The 22,827-nt window shown below is 39.7% G+C and overlaps 2 protein-coding genes across 3 annotated transcripts; both read left to right on the forward strand.

The window, feature by feature from the left end:
* The first annotated feature begins 144 nt into the window (after positions 1–144).
* incenp (inner centromere protein) lies at positions 145–12,026 on the forward strand. Of its 2 annotated transcripts, XM_053237187.1 has the most exons (21): positions 145–320; positions 1,188–1,337; positions 1,473–1,580; positions 1,917–2,533; positions 3,751–3,814; positions 3,928–3,991; positions 4,659–4,797; positions 4,983–5,016; positions 5,107–5,206; positions 5,406–5,540; positions 5,726–5,743; positions 7,180–7,289; positions 7,485–7,608; positions 7,786–7,908; positions 9,410–9,600; positions 9,724–9,838; positions 10,150–10,236; positions 10,327–10,410; positions 10,500–10,592; positions 11,162–11,309; positions 11,436–12,026. In XM_053237187.1, exons 2-21 carry the CDS (start codon positions 1,198–1,200, stop codon positions 11,618–11,620), a joined length of 2,679 nt encoding a protein of 892 aa, XP_053093162.1. In that variant the 5' UTR covers positions 145–320; positions 1,188–1,197; the 3' UTR covers positions 11,621–12,026. The 2 variants fall into 2 exon arrangements, with proteins under 2 accessions (XP_053093162.1, XP_053093163.1); XM_053237188.1 differs by lacking the exon at positions 5,726–5,743.
* A 5,806-nt stretch (positions 12,027–17,832) lies between these two features.
* Positions 17,833–22,316, forward strand: prnprs3 (prion protein, related sequence 3). The gene is made up of 2 exons (XM_026919684.3): positions 17,833–17,975; positions 18,653–22,316. The coding sequence occupies exon 2, from the start codon at positions 18,653–18,655 to the stop codon at positions 20,282–20,284; it is 1,632 nt and encodes a 543-aa protein (XP_026775485.1). The 5' UTR covers positions 17,833–17,975; the 3' UTR covers positions 20,285–22,316.
* The last annotated feature ends 511 nt before the right edge of the window (positions 22,317–22,827 follow it).

Genomic DNA, 22,827 nt, shown 5'->3' on the forward strand with positions numbered 1-22,827 from the left:
TGACGCTATACTTCCTCCACGAGGACCGCCTATTTTGTGTCAGCTCGTCTTCTCTTGATTTTGATTGGTCATATTACGTCTGACGGACAAGAATATCGACCAATGGCTTGGCGCGTAGCCTATGATTGGTGTTCTCAGAATTTTAAACTACTTAAACCGTTTTGAGCGGGTGGCTCGAAAAGACGACTTCATACATCTGAGAGGAATTGCTATTGTTTTTGTAGCGCAGTCGGATTTGAATGTTTATGATAAAAGGAGACACGGCGCCAGAAGAAGACGTCAAGTGAACTGTTAGGCTTATAATTATTTTTTAACAAAAGGTAGAATATTTCTCTGAAGTTGATAGTATGTTAGCTTTTTGTTGGTAGTAGTAGCAACAAAGCTTCCACGTTTAGCAAATGATTTCATTACTTTAATGTAAATTTTGCTTAGTAACGATATTCGAACGCTGTTTTAATTAAGATGTGTTTTTAATGTTTTGTGTCTGTGTTTTGAGTTATGTGTTAATGATTACTGGGCTGCTAATTATCTTGTTTTTAGACGCAATGCTAAGATTTTTGCTAGCTAGCGACTGTCAGCTAGCTAACTAGCTAGCTACAATCCGGTGGAATCAAAAATAACGCCTTAACCAAAAATCATTATGATGAGACAGATAATGGTGGTGTAGATTATATGACATCTTACTTAGCCATTCAGAATAAGTTTGACAGCAGCCAGAAGTAAATCTGGTAGCTCTGAGGCGTAAACATGTTTCTAAGCAAAGGTTAAGTTAAACTAGCCAAGTGGATCCACTGCTGTGGTCCTGTTTTCATGGCCTAATGCACAAAGAATAAATCCTGATCTTTGTCATAGTCAGATCAAATGGATGTCTTGACAGTTAATGTTGACAGTCTAGTTTATCTTCACACCTCTGATGTGCCTTGTGGACATTTTGCACATGCCTCTTTTTTTAAACTTTTAATTGAACACTATATTTCTGTTTAAGATGGTATTTTAAAGTGGTCAGCATATATGAGGTCAAATCTACTTTTCATATAATGATCTGCAGTTCTGCTGTGGACAAAAAGGCATACATCATGTCCACTGTGCATTTCTTTAATTTGTAGCTACTGCTGATTTTTATGTTGTACACATTTCTTAGTTCTGAGATCATCCCTCGATCAATAGTCTCATTTTGTCTATTTTAGGGACGCAGCCATGAGTTCCCTGCCGGAGGCCACGCGCTCCCTCGTGCAGGTGTTCAACGGGAAGCTGCAGGAGTTCACCAGTGAGATTGAGAACATTCACATGGTATGGCTGGAGGAGATTCAGCAGGAGGCTAAGCGCATGTTCTCCAGGTATACAGTGCAAATCTGAGTCACAGTGAGACACAGTGCTGCTGTCTCAATCGTCTGTAAATACATTTTGTTACTGTTCAGACTGATCTTTGACATTAAGTGGAGGTGAACTAATTCTCTGGGTTTGTATTGCAGTGACTTTAGCACAGAGCCAGAGCTTATGCCAAAGACTCCATCACAGAAAAAGACAAACCGCAGGAAACGGGTGTCCACAGAGCTCAGTGAAGCTCGTAGCAAAAGACGGTGAGGGTGATGAGATTACACTATTGAAACAAGCGGTTTAAAGTGAGCTTGTACTCATGATCTAAAGTGAGTACTATACAGTAACTATTTTTACTCTTACTGTCAAGAACAACCTCTGGTAAATTTTTATGGACTATATTACAGCTGTTTGTTGGAGCTCAAACAGTAAAATTTCATGCCCTGTTTGTGTATTGTGTTTCTACACTCTATTAAACAGTGATGTACTTGACAGTATGTATCAGCTCAGAATTTCTATTGGCACCTCCTTACAAATCTTTAAAGTTATTATGTATCAGCTGTAACAGTCTGTTTATTGTTTTATTTTTCTCTTTTCAGTTTCTCTAAAGGGAAGCGCAGTAACCTGCGACGTTCCTCAGTCCAGCTCACTCTAAATTCAATCTCTGAGTTGGTGACTGCACATGCCCCCAGTAACAGTACTGACAGTGTGGCTGAGGAGCCTGCTCGCCGCACACGCCGTAATAAAGCCACCGCAGCTGCAGACAGCGAGCCGGTCAAACGTAGCACGCGCAACAAAGCGGCTGCCAAGGCAAAGGAGCAGTTGGAGGAGGAGCTGGAAGCTGCTCCACAGTCACCTGCGAATGTTTCCAAGGAAAAGGAGCACAAGGTGGAGGAGTCGAGCAGCTCTTCATCTCCTGTGCAGACACTGGTGTCTGAGGCCGTGGTGAAAATCCCCTCGGTTGAGCGTCTTTCTGCTGAAAAGCTGCTCCAGTGCTCTTCCTCTCCAGGCCGCTCTGCACAGAAGATTACCATCGCAGCTGCAGGTGGCCAGGCGTCGACGCGGAGCTCGGCCAGACACTCCCTGGTGGTGCGGCGCTCGCTGGCAGGCCTCAGGCACAGCATGACTCAGGAAGCAGTGCGCCGTGCTTCTCGACGCTCGTTTCTGAAGAAGAAGGCCAGGCTGGGCAACTCGACATGCAGCAGCACCGTCAGTGGTGAGATTATACAGACACAACTGCACACAATGTCAGGATTTGAGTTCATTTAAAGAGAGCCACTAGGATTAGCAAATAGGATAGTTAATCTTGTTATGAAGAATTGAGTCTTTCCATAAACCAGGTTTCTATCAAAGTAAATTTTTTGCAGGGAAAAAAAATCTTTTAGCGATTTGAAATGTAGGTAATAGAAACATCATCTGAAAAATAACTTTAGCAAACAAATGTTTGTTAGTGAAATGATTTGAAAACAAGCACATTAAAAAAAGAGGGGGGAAAAGGGCAGTGTTTTGTAATTCCATGTGACCTCAGGCTATGTTTATATTATGTGGAATTTATTCACTCTAGAGATTCGGTAAGACATAATCACCACCAATAACGACCAAAATTAATCAGTGCACAGTAGACCAGTGGTGGTGACGGGGGTGAAAAAAGGTGTTCCACCAATATTCTTGGTGGAAAGTCTTTTTTTTTTTTTTTTTTTTTTTTTTTAAACCCAGCAGCTGGTTGCTGTTGAAAGTGATGTCACTACATAAAGCATTTTTTTAATCACAAAACATCTTTTTAATGGAAATGAGCTCCTGGCAGGAAAGTTTGCAATTTATCACTTGCATTATGTGCATAAACTTGGTGGGAGCGTAACTATGGATTTTGTAAGAAATGGTTGCACTAATTCTGACTCTTAGCAGTTGTGATTTACAGAAATCGGAGCATCGATTCACAGCAGTGCTGTTAACACAGATTTCAGATTTAGATTCCAAGATTAGTCATAACTCCGTTACAGACCAGGGATTTTAATTTTGATCATTTGGTAAAGATTTACAATTCCAAATCCATTCCTTTCCCCCAATAGAAAAGAGACAAACGGAGTCCATATTAGAAACTGAATCCTTTATTATTACTGGATAGAATTTTGTAGTTAGCGAGTGTGTGTGTTTAGTTGCAGTCGAGCATGACACACACGTGTACAGTGTTACAGATTACACTTTTACAGATTCACTTCCAAAGCATTTTGATATATTTTTTGCAGTATATTTGAGTTTAAACATGGATTCCTGGTTGCAGACCGTCATTGCCGAAGCCAACTGTGATTTAAAAACTAAATATTTATCATCTTGTATTGCTGCTGTGTATAACTTCATTGCTGATGTATGTTTTTATTTATTTGTTTATTATATATTTGTTTGTTTGTTTGTTTTTTTAACCTGTTTGTGTAGGGGATGTGTCTGTGGATGTAGAACCAGAGGAAAATGAGGAAGTGGTGGAGGAAAGGATGGAGGAGTAAGTAAAATTTTTTGCTTTCTTTCCTATAGTCTATTATGGCTTTTTAAGCATAGATCATGCAGAGTGAACAGCGCTGATATCTCAGAGATTAATCACCACCTCTGTTGTAGGGTGGTTACTGAGGAAGAGCCAGCAGCAGAATCTAATGCTGAAACAGAGCCAACCCAGCCTGAGGTAAAGATGTTCATCAAACACTGTCAGTCTGAATTTCACTCATGAGATATTAAAATTTCATAATGACTGCTGCAGTGCAAGGGTGGGAAGGCATTCTAGTGTTTTAAAATTCAAATAAATTAATAAGTAAAATTCATTAAACATTTGGTGAAAATTATGTCGTAAACTCTAATAACAGGCTCTAATAATTACATTGCATTTACCATTTCCTTCATTTCTAAGTCTTTTATTTTCCTCAAAGTTCCAATTAAATATTAACAAAGACTAAGTATGTTTTCCGAAAGTGATGTTGCATGTAAGTAGTTAAATTCAAACAGCCACTTACTGAAGTTGTTGTTCTAGCTACCCACAAATAACTACAAACATATCTGGAACATTAACATTAACATCTGATAACATTGATATTGGCGAGTTTTTTCTTTGCTTATGAAATTTTTTTGCCTTCCATGGTTTTCAGTCCAACATACTGTAATGCTTCTGCTGATGTTTGCTCTGTCTTGATCACTAATATTTATAAATGAAATTCAATTTTTAAATGAATTGGATAGCCATTCATCTACATGTTGCAGCTGACATGCACTTTAAGTTAATTAAAAGCCATGACCTCTTAGCAGTTAGCTTTTACATCCTCGAGTGATTTAGGGAACTTTCATACATGTGTGTGCAGGTGTTTAATCAGGAGTCTGAGCCCATGAAGCCAGTAGAGGAAGATGTTCCCATACTAGTGGAGGAAGAGATGATAGCATCTCCCAGTGTCCAGGAAAACTCCCGCTTCACACGCTCCATGGCTCGGCCCTTAGGATCAGGTACTGCTGTGTCTGAACCTTCCACTTCATTGTTAGAGAAGCCTCATTGTCAAAAACTGGAGCTTGGGCCACACAGTAAAGCATACTCATGATCAAGAAAGCTATTACTTCAGGTGGTGTAGTTTAACAATCTATTAATAAAAGTGCTGAAATGGGTTTAACAATGGTGTTTGTTTTATCTGTAGATGACAGTGGGAAAAACGCTCAGGATGAAGTTCGGTGAGTTTGCTTTGCTGACACTATTTGTTTTAGCTTGTGTTTAGCTTTGTCATCTGGAATAGTGTGTACTAGTGATTGTGTGTATTTCAGTGCCTCTCGCACAGCCTCCAAACGTGCAGCTGCAGAAGCAGCGGCAGAAGCACTCAGCACCCCCAAGAAGAAGCACTCTCCTCCTAAGAAGTGCATGACAGTAAGACACCTTCTATAATTAACCAATTATAATGGAAGGAAAAATTTCCCAGCTTTCCCCTTGGGGATCAATAAAGTCTATGTATCTATCACTGTCTGTTTTTTGTTCTATAATCTAAATGGTAGTTAATCTGGAAATTGTCAACTTTCCCTGGTCTAGTTTTAGGTTAGCTAAATAAGTTTTATTTTGGGTATTACAGGGCATCACACCTGGCATGCGCTCCTTCCTGCACACGGTGCAGAAGAACCAGCTGCTGATGATGACTCCAAGCTCTCTTGGTCGTACCTCTGTCATGAAATCCTTTATTAAACAGAGCGGAAAACTTGAAATCAAGGTAACTGTCTGCTCACCTTGCACACACATTTTATGCTAAAATTACACTGGTTAGCATGGTCTTTCACCAAGTAGTTTGTGGGTTTGGATTTTTTCACTTGAAGATATTTGATAGCTGTTAATCAGCTAAAAGTAGATGCAGCATACTTGCTGAGCTAGTAATCCTGCTCTTCTCTGTTCCCCCAGTTGAGCACTGGCTCAGTGGTAAGTGCAAACTCTGGTGTCAGTGTAATCCATTGTAACCTTATTTCTGGTGTGTCTGCGCACATGCACATGTAATTGGGTGCTTACCTTTTGTCGTCTAACCTTTAGGGGTGTAACGGTTCACCCTGTTCACAGTTCTGTTTAGTCCTCAGTATTTGAGTCAGTGTTATTATTAGTCTTATTCTGGTCTGCTTGGGATTTTGTGTTCTGGCTTGCATGTTAACACTGACCAGATTATGCACAATTTGGTATGTTCATGTGTCAAATTCCATACACCACGTTATTGCCTTCATTATTGCTCGTGCACAGAAGTAGGCATGAGATGGGGTGGTTTAGCACCAAACATGGCTGAAGGAGCTGTGCTTCATAGTGCTTTTCCACTTAACAGTGCAGCATGGCTTGATGTGGAAAATTACCTCTGATTGTGTATTTTGTCACTGCCATCTAAGCAGTGCTATGTCCTTGCTGAATTTTCTCCTTTCTGTCTAAGTACCAAGGAGGTCTACCAGAGACATACAGATGGACCTAATATATGTAAAATAGTCCATTGATTGGTCACATGAAGTCATCCTGATGGTGTCTGGAATCACTTTTTTGGCATAGTAGTGTAGTAAATGTCTGGCAAATTTTATTTCACTTGCCATGGTTTTGGCTGATTTAGCAAATTATCATCTAATATTTAAAACATTAACCTCAATATTTAACGTCAGTTTTATCCATCAATTCAATTTACGCTAATGTTTCCTTGCAGTTTAGCTTGATTTTACATTACATACCTCTGGTCCTTTTTGCCATCTTCTAGCTGCATAAGGTATAACATAATGGTGCTGTATATCCTACCTAGTGCCTTACAATTATTGTCTAGAATGCCATTTGCATTTCAGCCACAGAATCTGTGTGTATCTAAAGTTTAAAGTATTGGCACACTGTTTTGGTGTGCATTCTGCCATTAAATTAGGATTGCTGCATCTTGCAACATCACTAGTTGCCCCCTGACATACTCCTACTTTTACATGACAGGAAAGCAATACATGTATTTGGCCTGGATACTGATTGTCCTTTGTTGCCAACCTTTGCTGTGCTACGCTGTTCAGGGGAAAAACACCCTTAGTTGAAATTCTAGTGCCTAGTTTTACACCATAGATTAAAGCCGTTACACCCCATTTGGGACAAGGGACTCATGCTCTATTCATGTGTCTAGGTTTACTAGAGACCTTACTGAAAGATTGGTGTATATTTGGCTGTGCTTTACTACTCCAACTACATGGCTGTGACTTTTAAATTCCAAAGTGCTGCCTTTGGTCATTTGGTCATCCTAAAACTTTGATCATTTAATCATCCTTATTTCCATCCCGATTAACATCTCTCTAAAATCATCCCATGGCTTTCTATGTTTATTGTCCTTACTCTCACTGACCTGTCTCCTCTTCTGTCAGGAGCGGGAGCGGCAGAAATGGGATGCTCTTAACAAGAAGATTGAACAAGAAAATGAAAGAAAGAAAAAAATGGAGGAGGAGAGAAGGAAGAAACAGGAAGAAATGAAAAAGTATGAAAGCTGATTTTTATATATATATATATATATATATATATATATATATATATATATATATATATATATATATATATATATATATATATATATAATATACACACACATATATACACATATATACACACACACACACACACACGTGTGTGTTTATGAGGAGTGTAAGCAAGAAAAATTGATATTTCTTTTTAGGAAACGGGACGAGCGTTTGAAACGAGTAGTGGAGGCCCGGGTGAAAGGAGAAAAGGAGAAAGAGCAGGAAAAGAAAAAGAAAATAGAAGAGAAAATGGCACAAATAGAGAAGAAAAATGACATGGTTGGTTGTTGCATTTATAATTTTAAAAAAGTGTTTTTGTACTCATTAATTTATGCTCATTAAATATGCAGGTTGTAGGTTTAATTGTTAAACAAGTTAAACTTTTTCTACTGAGATGCTCTGATGAACAGATGTGTGTGAGTCTGGATTGTAACCTTTATTATCTTACACTGTCAGCTGCGTGTGGAGCGGATTGCTGAGGAGAAAGCTAAGAAAAAAGTGGCAAGTAAGCGTCAAGAGGAATTGGAACTTCGCAGGAAACAGGAAGAAGCAGCACGGAAGAAAAAGCTTCAGCAAGCTGTGAGCACAATTGTACACTCCCAACCCCACTGCATGAAAAACATTTTAGAAAATATACATCTATTTTCTAAATTACAGAAGCTGCTTCTGAGCTTTCTTACTTTCAAAAATTCAATCTTTGTACAACATGTCAAACTTTCAAAATTTCAGTGTCATTATATTTGAGTAAAAAGAGTAAGTTTATTGTTCCTCTGTTTATTTAGTGTGTAGTTGTAGTTTAGTAGTTGTATTTCCATCAGTTCTTCTATATTCAGTGTAGCACTAAATTTTAAACATTAGTTGTGCCATAACTTTGGTCTGTGCTGCTCCCAGGTGGGCTTTGGTGGTACTGCAGAGAAGCTGTCAATATTTTGTAAAATAATTGTTTAATATTGCTATTACTATATTTTAATTATGATTGTGTAACATTTACATAACAGAAACAAAAAAAAAACCAAATGTAGGCTATGTGAAGAGCTGAATAGGCAGCCTCTTGTCTAATCAATGTGAGGGCTTTATAGTTTTTGATGGTCCTCTTTTTTCCATCTATGCTGATGTGCTTCAATTGTAATTGCATTTTTAATTGTAGATTAGCTGACTGATGCAAGTTAATACCTGCTTCCCTCAGTTCCACTTAACCACATCCTCTGTGTGTGGGTGTGTGTTTATAAAAACAAACACCTAATGTGTCATTTGGGTCCCTGGAAGACTAGTGGTTAGGCCACAGTGCTCTCATCTCTGTGGCTAGGGGTCGATTCCCCTAGGGAACTGACCCCAGCCACTGGGGTTGCACATGACAGTGCATTCCCAGTGCCAGTCCCAAGCCCGGGTAAAATTGGGGAGGGTTGCGTCAGGAAGGGCATCCGGCGTAAAAACTGTACAATTGCCTAATTAAAATATGCGACGAGCCACTGTGGCAACCCCTAACGGGAGCAGCCGAATGTGTCATGTGGGCAAAATGTGAAGCCATGTGTCTTCAGTGTAGGGTTATATATGTTCAGTAACAGATAATAATATGGAGTGATTGATGAGTTGGGTTTTTAGATGCATCGCAACATTGAAGTCCCAGTCCAACTTTTAATCTCTGTATGAACAAAATCAGTAACAGATATTAAAATGGAGTAACAGATATTAAAATGGAGCGATTGATGATTTGGGTCTTTAGATACATCGCAACATTGGTGTCCCAGTCTAGCTTTTAATCTCTGTATAAACAAAATTTTTCCCCAATCTTCTAAAACTATAGCAGTTGTGCATGAGAATGGGTGTGAGCAGATAAAAGCTGTAATCCTTTTGGGAGCTTTTTCAATCCAGTCCACAACTGAACTCAGGGCCCCAAGAAATTCAGTACATTTTGAGAGCAGATCTTAACTTGATTTGTAGTTATGTATTGATACAGTAAAATTTGGAAGCTTAACAAAGATTGGTATTTTCTGAAAGTAGGTGTTGTAGGATTGCTGTACAAGGCCACATCATCTATCCCTACTGGATATGACTCTGAAAAGTGTGTGTTCTTTCCTAGGAGGAGGAGGAGAGGCGACACCAGGAGCTACTGGCCAAACGTAAGGCCGAGGAGGAGCGTGAGAAGGCACGCAAACAAGCCGAGGCTGCTCGTGCTCTGGAGCTCAAGAAGGAGCAAGAGAGGGAGCGTGAACGAGAGCGTGAGAGGCAACGTGAGGAGAGGGAGAGGGAACGACAGGCTGCTGCTGAGAGGTTGGTGCTGAAAACCCACCAAGTCTGTATGTGTTGTTTTTTTGTTTGTTTTTCCCTCACACTTTTTGAATCTTGATGGTAAAACAGGGCCAACACATAACAGGAAATTAAACTGTGTTTCAGGGAGCGGTTGGAGCGCGAGAGAGTAGAGCGGGAGAAGGCCTTAGCTCTTCAGAAGGAACTGGAGAGAGCGGCCAAGGAGAAAGAGAGGAGGGAGCTAGAGGAGAAGAGGAGGAAGGTCAGTGTCTGACCTGCTCCTGTAATTTAAAGAATTCTATTGTGTGGGCGTTTATGAGCCAGCACACCTTGTTTTATAGTAGCCATCAAGAAAGGATTTACAAGTGTATTGTGGTTTTTGTTTTTTGTTTGTTTGTTTTTGTTTTGTTTTTTTTCTTTTTTTGGTTCTCTTTAGCATCAATACCTACCCTTTTTATATTTTAAGGGTATTTCAGGCATACAAATCCATAATAAAGACTAGACTTGTTGGCATGCATTATGGGAATTTCAGACATAACAAATATTCAGAGAAAGTGTGTATTCTTTATTTAGGAAGAGGAGCAGAAAAGGGCTGAGGAGGAGAGAATGGCCCAACAGAAACGTGCTGCTGCCGCTGCCGCTGCACCCCCTACAACCACTGTACGAGTACTGTTTTATTAGAAACTGTAATCCGTCATGCTACCTTACCATTAATTGTGTTGTAATAATACCTTTTCCTCACTTTCTCAGACTGTTGTAAACCTGCCTGTCAGCAAAGCTCTTAACACCACAATTACACACAGTCCTGCACTAAACGTTACTGTAGATATTGAGGTAAGACTCTTGTCCTCTTCTACATGTACTGCCAGATCATTCTTCTTATTTTCAGGTATTACTGGTATTCATTTGTTTGTCTCCTTCAGCATTCAGCCATGAAAACTCCTGTAGGCAAAGGGACAGCTCATAACAAGACAATTGATAAGGGATCAGGGCTGAATGTTACTGTAGATGTAGAGGTAAGTTAACATTTGTCTCTGTTCAGATTAATGCTTGTTTATGAATCTGGTAAAGGCCATCTGAGTAGAGTTTGCAATACCAGAATAAATGCTAATGAGACCTGAAAGCTGAATTTGTCAGCAGTTAACGGTTTTACTGATGGAAATCAAGTTTGGTAAGATGATAATATTTTACATGACAAAATATCCTTCTAGCTGTAGGGAAGTGCTGAAATATTTATTGAAACAGACTGACTGCTCTTAGATTTTAATAGAATATCAAAATGTTTTTACTCTCTCAGTATATTATCAGTATAGCACCATACTGATATACTATTACACCCCAGCTCTCACTGTGTAAAATAGTTTCCTCACTCCTCATGAGTGCATTGATGAACTTGTGCGTAATGGCGCTTGTTAAGTTAAACACAAAGCTGTTCTCTATGACTGGGACAGCTCTTTAAAATCTGGTGACTGGATTCATGTGTTCAGGTCATCTTCCTTAGATTTGTGTTATTGTACAGATTGTTGAGAAGTGATGTGGTTGGTCTGTACCAGAGGATAATCTATTTATTGTTTATATCCTACAGCAGTCTCCTCAGTCCTACCAGATTACACCTAAAGGCAAGAAGGTTGAGGTTTTGGTCAATCCAGAGGACTACGGCATGGACCAGAACAGTGATGACTCAACAGATGATGAGTCAGCACCCAGGAAACCCATCCCTTCTTGGGCTGAGGGTAAGATCTCAACATCTATGTGTGGATCTCTGGAAGCTTATAATACTACTTTCCTCATTATTTTAATTGAGTTCTTTGAAAGTGGGTTTAAACAAAATATATTAAGCATATCTCTTTTGTATACAGGCATGCAGCTTCAGCAGGCTATTATGAAGCAATATTATGACCCACTAGATCTGCACTCGTACTTTGGGGAAGTTGAGCAGCCCAAACTGGAGAAGATTTTCCAAAGGAGCAAACCACGCTTCTTCAAGCGCACAAGCTCTGCTGTCTGGCACTCCCCTCCCCGCATGGGTGCCATGCCCAACTAGCTGCGAACTGTCTGTCTTGTCTATTTTTCTGCCTTTTTTTATATGTAAGCATTTTAGATATGTGTTTATATAAAACATTTGGATTTCACTTAAATAAAGTGCTATAAAAATGTATCAGAAGTAGAGTAATAAAAGATCACAAAAGGGTTTTGCAACAAAATGCTGTGCACACCCCCACCCCTCTTTTTTTTTTCTTCCACTTTTATTTTAACCTACAGTATTTCTTAATACTGTTAGTACTGTTAGTAACGGAGGTCTTCGTACATTCGTTATGAAATGGCATGGCCACTTTGGGATACTTATGGGTTACAGAAATCACTGTGTATGTATGTAAATTCCTTGGTTAAACCTGCATAATCTTAATGTTTTTTTTTTTTTATGTTGAGAAATGAAACAATTTAATTGATCACAGTTTGTGTCATTAATTTTTTTTCTTCAGAATTTCAATCTGAACCTTCCAACGTATTTAAACATATTGCAGGATTTAAGCTCCCCACATTTGTCTGAGTGGTCTAAGGGGGAAAAGGCAAGTTAAAGGTTAATTTTAGTATGAGCTCAGTACCAAAATGACAAATTCTGGCTTTTTTTTTTTTTTTTTTTTTCTTTCTCCTCTCTCCCCAAATATGCCTAGTAAAGGAGATGGTTAAATGTTGCCTATATATTTCAGCAATATGCTGCTTTATGTGGGGGGGTTTTTAATTATTATTTTTTTATATTAAGAGTAGACTAAAGTTTGATTACTTTTTGCTCACAAACAATAGTATGAATAAAAGTTACATAAACAAAAGGTGGAGTTTTCCTCAAATTGGGGAATTAATCCTGACATTACGATTAAAAACTTGGTCCCAAGCGACTGTGTCTCACATTTATGTCACAATAATATAGACTGTATATTGTTTATGCATAGCTATTATTCAGTCACAGAGCACTTTATTAGGAACACCTATACACATACTTATGCATGCAATTATCTAATCAGCCAATCGTATGGGAGCAGTGCAATGCTTAAAATCATGCAGATACAAGACAGTGGCTTCGGGTAATGTTCACATCGACCATCAGAATGGGGAAATAATGTGATTTTTGACACTGGCACGATTGTTGGTGCCAGATGGGCTGCTTTGAGTATTTCTGTAACAGCTGATCTGGGATTTCTAGTTTACTCGGAGAGGTTCAGTAAAGGAAAAAAAACATCCAGTGAGTGGCAGTTCTGTGGATAGAAACGCCTTGTTGATGAGAGAGGTGGCAGAAAGGCTGCAGTAACTCAGATAACCACTCTGTACAACTGTGGTGAACAGAAAAGCATCTCAAAACACACAACACATCGAACCTTGGCGCGGATGGGCTACAACAGAAGACCATATCAGGTTCCACTTCTGTCAACCAAGAACAGAAAGCTGAGACTGCAGTGGGTACAGGCTCACCAAAACTGAACAGTTGAAGACTGAAAAAACAAAGCCTGGTCTGATGAAGTGTGATTTCAGCTGAGGCAGACAGATAGTAGGCTCAGAATTTGGTGCCAAAGGCCTGACGCGATAAACCCAACCTGCCTTGTGTCAACAGTCTCTGCTGGTGGAGGTGGTATAATGCTGTGGAGAAGGTTTTCTTGGCACATGTTTGGGCCCAACCATCACTTGAATGCCTATTTGAGTATTATTGCTGACCATGTGCATCCTTTCATAGCCACAATTTACCCATCTTCTAATGGCTACTTCCAGCATGATAATGCACCATGTCACAAAGCAAAAGTCATCTCAAACTGGTTTCATGAACATGACAATGAGTTCAGTGTTCTTCAGTGGCCTTCCCAGTCACCGGATCTGAATCCAATAGAACATCTTTGGGATGTGGTAGAACGGGAGATTCGCAACATGAAAGTGCATCTGAAACATCTGTAGGAATTACATGATGCGACCATGTCAACATGGACCAGAATCTCAAAGGAATGTTTCCAACATCTTGTGGAATCCATGCCAATACCGCCGACTGGAACGGCTGACCATAATACAATACTTTTAGCCTCAACCTACACGCCAGTGGTAAAGCGTGAGGAAAGAGAGGAAAAGCTAATAAAGAACTGGACTGTCTCTAGCATAAAAGAACTGCAAAGTTGCTCTGAGAGTACTGACTGGGACTTGTTTTTAAATGATAGCTCTGATTTGAATGATTAGGTTTTGGTGGTTTACAGTTATATTGATTTTTGTTGATTCTATTATTCCTACAACAAGCTTGACAGTATTTCCGAACAACAAGCCATGGGTAACCAAACAGCTTAAAAATATTCTTAATATGAAAAAAAGGGTATTCCTATTAGTGACTAATGAGGAGAAAAAAAATATTAATTAGGAAGTTAAAAGAGCAATTAGATGTGCTAAATTAAGAGGCCTATTTAATGCTACATCAGAGTGGCCGAGTTTAAATAAAACTTAATGAGTGGATTTGGAGACTGATTTGGAGTGAGAGTGGATTTGGAGACTGATTTGGAGTGGGTGAATGGATTTGGAGACTGATTTGGAGTGAGAGTGGATTTGGAGACTGATTTGGGGTGAATGAGTGGATCTGGAGACTGATTTGGAGTGAGAGTGGATTTGGAGACTGATTTGGGGTGAATGAGTGGATTTGGAGACTGATTTGGAGTGAGAGTGGATTTGGAGACTGATTTGGAGTGAATGAGTGGATCTGGAGACTGATTTGGAGTGAGAGTGGATTTGGAGACTGATTTGGGGTGAATGAGTGGATTTGGAGACTGATTTGGAGTGAGAGTGGATTTGGAAACTGATTTGGAGTGAATGAGTGGATTTGGAGACTGATTTGGAGTGAGAGTGGATTTGGAGACTGATTTGGAGTGAGAGTGGATTTGGAGACTGATTTGGAGTGAATGAGTGGATTTGGAAACTGATTTGGAGTGAGAGTGGATTTGGAGACTAATTTGGAGTGAGAGGGGATTTGGAGACTGATTTGGAGTGAGAGTGGATTTGGAGACTGATTTGGAGTGAATGAGTGGATTTGGAAACTGATTTGGAGTGAGAGTGGATTTGGAGACTGATTTGGAGTGAGAGTGGATTTGGAGACTGATTTGGAGTGAGAGTGGATTTGGAGACTAATTTGGAGTGAGAGTGGATTTGGAGACTGATTTGGAGTGAATGAGTGGATTTGGAGACTGATTTGGAGTGAGAGTGGATTTGGAAACTGATTTGGGGTGAATGAGTGGATCTGGAGACTGATTTGGAGTGAGAGTGGATTTGGAGACTGATTTGGGGTGAATGAGTGGATTTGGAGACTGATTTGGAGTGAGAGGGGATTTGGAGACTGATTTGGAGTGAATGAGTGGATTTGGAAACTGATTTGGAGTGAGAGTGGATTTGGAGACTGATTTGGAGTGAGAGTGGATTTGGAGACTGATTTGGAGTGAGTGGATTTGGAGACTAATTTGGAGTGAGAGTGGATTTGGAGACTGATTTGGAGTGAATGAGTGGATTTGGAGACTGATTTGGAGTGAGAGTGGATTTGGAAACTGATTTGGGGTGAATGAGTGGATCTGGAGACTGATTTGGAGTGAGAGTGGATTTGGAGACTAATTTGGAGTGAGAGTGGATTTGGAGACTGATTTGGAGTGAGAGTGGATTTGGAGACTGATTTGGAGTGAGAGTGGATTTGGAAACTGATTTGGAGTGAATGAGTGGATTTGGAGACTGATTTGGAGTGAGAGTGGATTTGGAAACAGATTTAGAGTGAATGAGTGGATTTGGAGACTGATTTGGAGTGAGAGTGGATCTGGAGACTGATTTGGAGTGAGAGTAGATTTGGAAACTGATTTAGAGTGAATGAGTGGATTTGGAGACTGATTTGGAGTGAATGAATGGAGTTGGAGACTGATTTGGAGTGAGAGTGGATTTGGAGACTGATTTGGAGTGAGAGTGGTTTTGGAGACTGTATGGCCACCGCAGCGTTATGCGCCTCTTGCTCTCATTCTCTAACATAACATTATGTTTCTGTATGAACTGATTTGTGTCAGTGAATTGGTCGACTCATTCCTATACTTGTTTCTTATTTATTTATCACAGTATAGGTAATACTACTTTAATATAAGCTTTCAGGCATTGGTGAAATTCCTACTTAATGCTACTTCAGAGTTTTGTGTTTTGGTGTTGGGCTGCTTTGTCAGGGACATTTGGCAACCCTGGAGCTAGCTCGGCTCACGTGAGTTCTCAGCACCCGGTACTCACGCACCTTTCGCCTCAAGCGGCAGATGGAAAAATGTACGTCACAGCATGACCACGTGATTCCGGTCAGCACCGCGTGCATGTTGAATCATCCTGGGTCTCAGCTCTTTCTGATGGATGCTAGCATTTATTCGAATCGTGTTGGTTATTTCAGTTAGTTGTGATGTATAATTACTATTTACTGTTACAACAGCTGACTGTTTACCTCCAAAACGTTTTATGATTTCGACAAGATACTATTTGTGCTATAATTGTGAAGCTTTATGATCGATCCAGGTATCAGTTTATTGCATGTGGTCAAGCCATAGGATGACAGGTGAATCATCGACTTGGCCTTCCGAGCGTTTATCTCTATGATCCACCGTGCAATGTGGAATCGACTCCGAGTCACGAGTTGGGAATCGATGGAGTCACTTCGAAGAATCGATTACAGAGAATATACAGTGCTGTATAAAGGTAATAAGGCATGTGCAAAGAAATGCTGTAAAGCAAAGATGCCTTCAACAATCATCACAAGAAAAGAACAGTAAACACTAATAAACTAAACAAAGTCAATATTTGGTGTGACAATCCTTTGCTTTTTTATTAGCAGTCTGAGATACACTATGTACAATTTTATAAGAAAATTAGCTGGTACGTTTTACTGAACATCTGGAGAATCTGCTGCAGTTCTTTGAGAGACTTTATTGCACTTGCTTCTTTTTTTTTTTTTTTTTTTTTGCATGCAAATCCCAGGAGGCTTCATTATGGTTTTTTTTTTTGTCTGAAAAGTGGTCTGTTATGTAATATGTTGATTTCTTTACTGACATTTTTCTGTAACTTTTTTTTTTTTTTTGGAAAAGTAATGCTTGGAAATATACAAGCATGTGTCTTGGAAATATACAATACAATACCTACTCAATCATACAGAAGTCATAAAATAAACATGATTTTGGGCCAAGCCCAAAACAGCAAATATTAAGCTTTTAATGGTCTTATCAACAAATCTTTGGTCAGGAAATTAGCAAGAATTAAACAGATGCACTCCTGAGAGCTCCTGTGCCACCATTTACTCGTTTACTTTTGCTGCAGTGAACTGTTTGGGGAAAAGCTAGAAACAGGGAAATTCACTTATATGGTCTTCTTGTACGCAAAGGTAAAATCATGATAATGATTAAAATGTTTGATGTAGTGGGGCACAGTGGCCTAGTGTTTAGCACCATTGCCACACACCTCCAGGGTTGGAGGCTCGTTTTTTTTTTCTGTGTGTGTGTGTGTGTGTGTGTGTGTGGCGCTTGCATGCTCTCCTTGTGCTTTGGGGGGTTTCCTCCAGGTACTCTGGTTTCCTTCCCCCAGTCCAAATTTTCAAACTGTTCATAGAGTGAGAGTGTGTGATTGTGCGCTGTGATGGGTCCCCCACCTTGTCCCCCAAGTCCCCTGGTATAGGCTCCAGGTTACCCCGTGACCCTGTGTAGGATAAGCAGTACATGGAGTATGGATGGATGGTTGATGTAAAATTCAAACTAACACATTTTTTTTTTTTCTTAAAAGATTAGTCATTATTTGGTTATCTGCCACACCTGATGCAGCCCATCAAGGGCCACAAGACTTAAACATTTAAAGAAATTAAAGGGAAAAGCTATCCCATACAAAGTTCCTTTATCTATTTGCTAATTCTTGCTAATTTCCTGACCAATGATTTGTTGTTAAGACCATTAAAAGCTTAATATTTTGCCATTTTGGGCTTGGTCCTGTTTTTTGCCCAGGAGTGTATAACAATTTGTACTTAAAAATATGGTGCATGAGACTTTTGCACAGTACTGTACATATATTTTTTTTTCTCCAAACTTTTTTTTATTACATTTTGGGTCCATATATAAATGAATGTTACAACCCGTTAAGTTAATCATTCTGAACATCCAAGAAAAATGAACTAACCTTAAGATTTCTAATTAATGTAGCAGACACTTCTGGAACACGAGTCGTATGGAACTGGGCGGAATCGACTCCACACTAAATGCCTGAACTCGGAGAGTCGACTCTTTAGGGAGTCGGATCCCAGCCCCTAGCCGAGCGCTCTGGTTGTTGTTCAGTGAATTAGCGTCGTACAGTGACAGCAGCCTCTCGGGTGAATACAGAGCATACAGAAGAAGGTAGCTGTGTATATACATGTTTATTTTTCCTCTAATAACGCTAAGTTTGGTTCCCGAGCATAACACATGTCTATAAATGTATATAAGTTATGTGGTTCGTTCAGAGAAAGGATGTTATTATCTAGCTAGTTTTGCGCCGTTACTCGCCTGGTAAGCTTAGCACGCTAGCTAAGATGGATAAATAATACGCAGTTCCGTTAGCTAAGCTCTTTTATACACATACAATTAACAAATGATCTCTGTTACTACTCATTAGCTGTAGTACCGTTGTTTAGTTAGCGAGATAGATGGGTAGTTAATCATTACTGGCCTGTTGATGTATAACTAGCTAAATAGCTAGCCACTTGTGGAATAGCAAACAGGGGCATCTCCAGTTGAATGCTAGGTATTACTTTGTTTCCTGTCTCCAATACTTAATATTTGTTCATTTCTCTCAGGGACAATGAGAGAAATAACAGTCGATCTGACAATAATAACGACACCTTATTGGTGCAGAGGTGTTTTAATCTGGTGAAAGTGATGGGCGGCTAGGTCACGTGGTGTCTTGCTGGGTTTATTTGCCTAGCAGCTTTGGGTCTTAGTTATTTTAGATTTCATTCCTAACAGCCTTTTGTCTCTTCTGTCTAAAATTTCTGTTAACATTTCTTGTTTTTTTTTCTTCTTCTGTTTGCTTAAAGATGAATCGTGTTGCAGTGGTCTGGGTGTGTCTGGCTTTGGTGGCGTGTGCAGTGGCCAGAAGAGGAGGCGGTGGCTTTAAAGGGGGTTTCGGCTGGGGCAAGGGCAGCAACACGGGCAGTAAAGGGACTAGCAACACGGGCAGTAAAGGGACCAGCACGGGAAACAGAGGAGGCAGTAACACCAGACATTCTTCTGGAGGAACACACTCCCAACCAGCCAATTATCCTCGCCAGCCTCATGTACCTAACCAAAACCCTCCACCATATCCTGGCACTGGTGGAGGACATGCAGGCTCTTATCCAGGCAGAGGGGGTGCTGGAGGCTACCCCAATCAAGGGGGGTATCCTAATCAAGGAGGCTATCCTAATCAAGGAGGCTATCCAAATCAAGGGGGATATCCTAATCAGGGAGGCTATCCAGGTCAAGGACGATATCCAGGTCAAGGATCATACCCAGGGGCTGGGTCATATCCAGGTCATGGGTCATATCCAGGTGCAGGTTCCTATCCCAACAGCTACCCAGGAAGGAGTGGCGGGTACCCTTATCCTCAAGGTGGATCTTACCCTGGGTACCCAGTCCGAGGAGCATCTTATCCTGGTTCCAGTCCCAACCAGTATGGTGGTGCAGGAGGATATCCTGGAGCAGCACAATACCCCTACTGGAACCCCAACAATAAAATCATCAGCCCTCGTTATGGTGGTAACTATGGATATGGTGGTTATGGATCATACGGAGCAGGAGGTTCTCCTTTCGCCCAGTCTGTGCACAGTATGGGCATGAAGCCCTCTATCCAGTCAAAGGGGTTCGGTAAGCAGGCGATATTGGCTGCTGGAGTTGGAGCTATGGCTGGCATGGCAGTAGGTTATGGCCTGGGCAGTTTTCCACGCCCACACTTCATGTTTCACAGCCCACAAGAAGAATATTATTATAACCACTACATGTACCGCCGCTATGGTACAAGACCTTCTGACAGTAACACAAACCCCAGCTCTCCAGGTGCAGAGCCAGGTGACACTGGATCAAGTTCAACTAATAATGTTCACAAGATCTTTGAAAATCCTCCACCGCAGTCATATGACAAGTACATGGACAGTTGTATGAAGAGGACAGATTTGTTGCGAGAGGACCAGGGAAGAAATAAGAGAGCTGTTGAAGGCTCCTGGCCCCAGGAGGCAGGGGATATTGAAAAGGTTCTCACTGAAAAGGATCCAAATGAGCGACTAGGTGAGAAACCAGTTGAGGAACCAGAGTCTCAAGGATCAGACCTCATTACGAGACATGAGCACGCTGGGGAAGGAAATAAAACCAGCAACGCCACGGATAACCCTCTGCCATTTGCTGCAAAGCTTACTGGTGCTACAGAGCCACCTACTGAGCCTCAGGAGAAGAAGAGTGATGAGATGAATGAGGAAGATGATGATACTGTAAGCATATTGGAGATCGGCTATCCTGCACTGATTGAGCAGCTGAAAGCGCGACGCTGTGTTGAGCTTTACATGGTTTATGCTGAGCAACATGCTGAGACACAGGCTCAAGTGCACATTGATGATAATGGTGGTGAACAGCTCATGCCACTTAGCCATGGGCTCATGCTCATCTGTCTGCTTATGTGCTCCCTGTTATTCTACTGAACCTACTGAGCTTTTATGAAACCTTGTACACCCTCTTTTGTCATGGCAAGACATATCAACTGAACTACAAGAGCAAAAATTTAATGTCCAACATACACACCGTGAGTTGAGAATATAATAATGACCTGGTGATATACAGTCTTAGTCTTGGCTAATCATAAAAAAGCAAGGAATCCATATTTAAGAATAAGTAATAATTTCTGCCTCAAACATTATCGTTGTTATAAATTATATTGATTAAGAAAAACCCAGAAGCTACTGGAGTTACTGAAGCTAAAACAGGATTGCATTTGTCTACATGGGTCATTCAAAGACACTCGATATTGTCGTTACACTGAATGAAGATAAATCTGTCTTGTTATCATGATCTCACTGCATGAGTATGTACACTACTGCACCCTCACTCCTCAACGTGTTGCATCATTTCTGCAAACAAAAATATACATAACTTTTTATTTATTTCCTGCTGATTTATAGATATCACATCCACAGCCTGGACGCATGCTGCTTTTCAGTGTTTTCATATCTTTAGGTCAGTAATGGTACTGCTTGTAGCGCTATAGAAATTACAATGGGCCTCATTTATCAACCCTAAATTGCACTCATGAGTGTGTGTAAATTTACACAAGTCTAACTAATATAAACAACGATGGAGCAACTGATATAATTTCCATGGATTGCTGCACTTGTATATATGGATTATACTGTCAAGTTTACATAGCTTAGTGTATTGCATATGAACAAATGAACGTCACGCCTATAAGAGAGGATATGTAAAGAGCGGAATGTTTTTTTTTTTGGGAGGCTAAATGTTGGCTTATAAATCGGTTCCGCTTTGCCACAGCATCTTCTTTTAACACTGTGCAACACTCCAGCACGTCAGCTGAGACACTTAAACCAATTTAAAAATAGCAGTTTCCCTGTGTGGCATGCTTGGTGTGCATGATTACTTGGGTACAGTGTAGATCTTTTTTTTTTTTTTCCTCAACATTTTCTTTTGACACCTTTTTCTCGTCACTTCACTTAATTCAGACCTAATTCACTATTTCTGTAATTAAAAGCGCTATACAAATAAAATTGAATTGAATTGACGTGAGGCAAAATAGCTTCCAATTCTGCTTCTCTGCCTTTTCTTAACCATTTAATAGTCATTTTGTGATTTCAGCCCTCTGTGCGCTTGACATTTTTATAGAGTTATGGTCGTAAATGAGCTGTGTGGGGAAGGATCTTTGCACTTTACTGGTGCTCAACATACATATTGGAGTATGAAGAAAATCAGCTTTTCCGAAACTTTTGTAAATCGGGCAGAATAATTTAGTTGGATTTGGCTTACATAAACATTTACACACAGCTTTACTAAAAGATTGATAAATGAGGCTCAGTGTCTTTTATGTAGTGTACTTGTGGATTTGTGTTTAGTGGATTTACTATTTACTTTGTAAATAGCTCAGTGATGGCATCTATGACTCAGTACACAAAAGTAGTCTGTGAAGACGATATAAATGATAAAACTTTAATGATTCAGTAGGCTATATGAATGTACATTTAGTTCACTGCACTGTTTTTAAGGTTTTTATAAAATCTCGAGACTGAAAAATTATTTTTTGAAGTGTTTAGTTTTAGATGTGCTTTAATGTGTGACTTATTTATGTTTGTAGTAAGACTTGAGTTGACTTTTTTTTTTTTTTTAAAGTTAGTCGCAATTCAAATTTAAGAGTTTAGACACAAACTCTGACTATTCCTTATAAGTGAACTTATTTACACTACAAGATTCCCAGTTCAGCTTATATACATATATAACACCATGTGTGCTTGGTAAATGGTTTTGTGATGATTGCTTTTTGATGCATTGTAACAGATACAGACTAAGATGGAGATGTGGATGTGCTTTGGTGTGCTTATCCATTTCTGAGGACTGCGCTGACATAATTAATGTACCCTGTACTCATGGTTTTGTAATACGTTTAACTCATAACTGTCAATATTTCTCTGTCCATGCTTAATCTTAAATTAAATGCTGTGTTTCACTGTCTCACTCGCTGTATGTCATTTTTTTTTAAATTCAGTTTAGTCTGTAAACAACACAGTGTAAGCTTAAGACAATTTATGAAAAAATCTGTTTGTGGGAGTATTTGCACAAGAAATGTGGTATTCATTTCAGAAAAAAAATGTTCATATCCTACTTGTGCTACTGAGTGTGTGTAAATTTAAGTATAAGAAGAACAATGTAAACCTTAATCGTTTGGCTTCAAATCATATAAATCATGATGAGTTGCTGCACTTTTATCAATTACACACGCATGAATGAATATTTTGTGAAACCTAGTCGTTTCATATTACAGGCATTGACTAAATAAATATTAAATATAAAAAAAAATCAAGAATGCATAAATCCATAAATTAAGACAAATAAGACCATTCGTCCTTTTCATGTCAAACCATTTTGTTTTCTCCTCATTTAATTCACATCTAATTCACATTTTCTGTAGTTTTTGCATCAGATTTTGGCCTTTTCAATGGGTTGTTACACTTAAATAATATGC

The sequence above is a fragment of the Pangasianodon hypophthalmus genome, chromosome 9 (genome assembly GCF_027358585.1).
Source record: "Pangasianodon hypophthalmus isolate fPanHyp1 chromosome 9, fPanHyp1.pri, whole genome shotgun sequence".
NCBI classification, from domain to species: domain Eukaryota; kingdom Metazoa; phylum Chordata; class Actinopteri; order Siluriformes; family Pangasiidae; genus Pangasianodon; species Pangasianodon hypophthalmus.

What these genes read in the sequence shown, in the direction of transcription:
- incenp (XM_053237187.1), top strand. Translation starts at nt 1,198, where the DNA reads ATGAGTTCCCTGCCGGAGGCCACGCGCTCCCTCGTGCAGGTGTTCAAC. An exon ending in GAAGCTCGTAGCAAAAGACG is followed by an intron (nt 1,581 to 1,916) that starts GTGAGGGTGATG and finishes TTCTCTTTTCAG; the next exon opens with TTTCTCTAAAGGGAAGCGCA. An exon ending in CATCCCTTCTTGGGCTGAGG is followed by an intron (nt 11,310 to 11,435) that starts GTAAGATCTCAA and finishes TTTTGTATACAG; the next exon opens with GCATGCAGCTTCAGCAGGCT.
- prnprs3 (XM_026919684.3), top strand. Translation starts at nt 18,653, where the DNA reads ATGAATCGTGTTGCAGTGGTCTGGGTGTGTCTGGCTTTGGTGGCGTGT.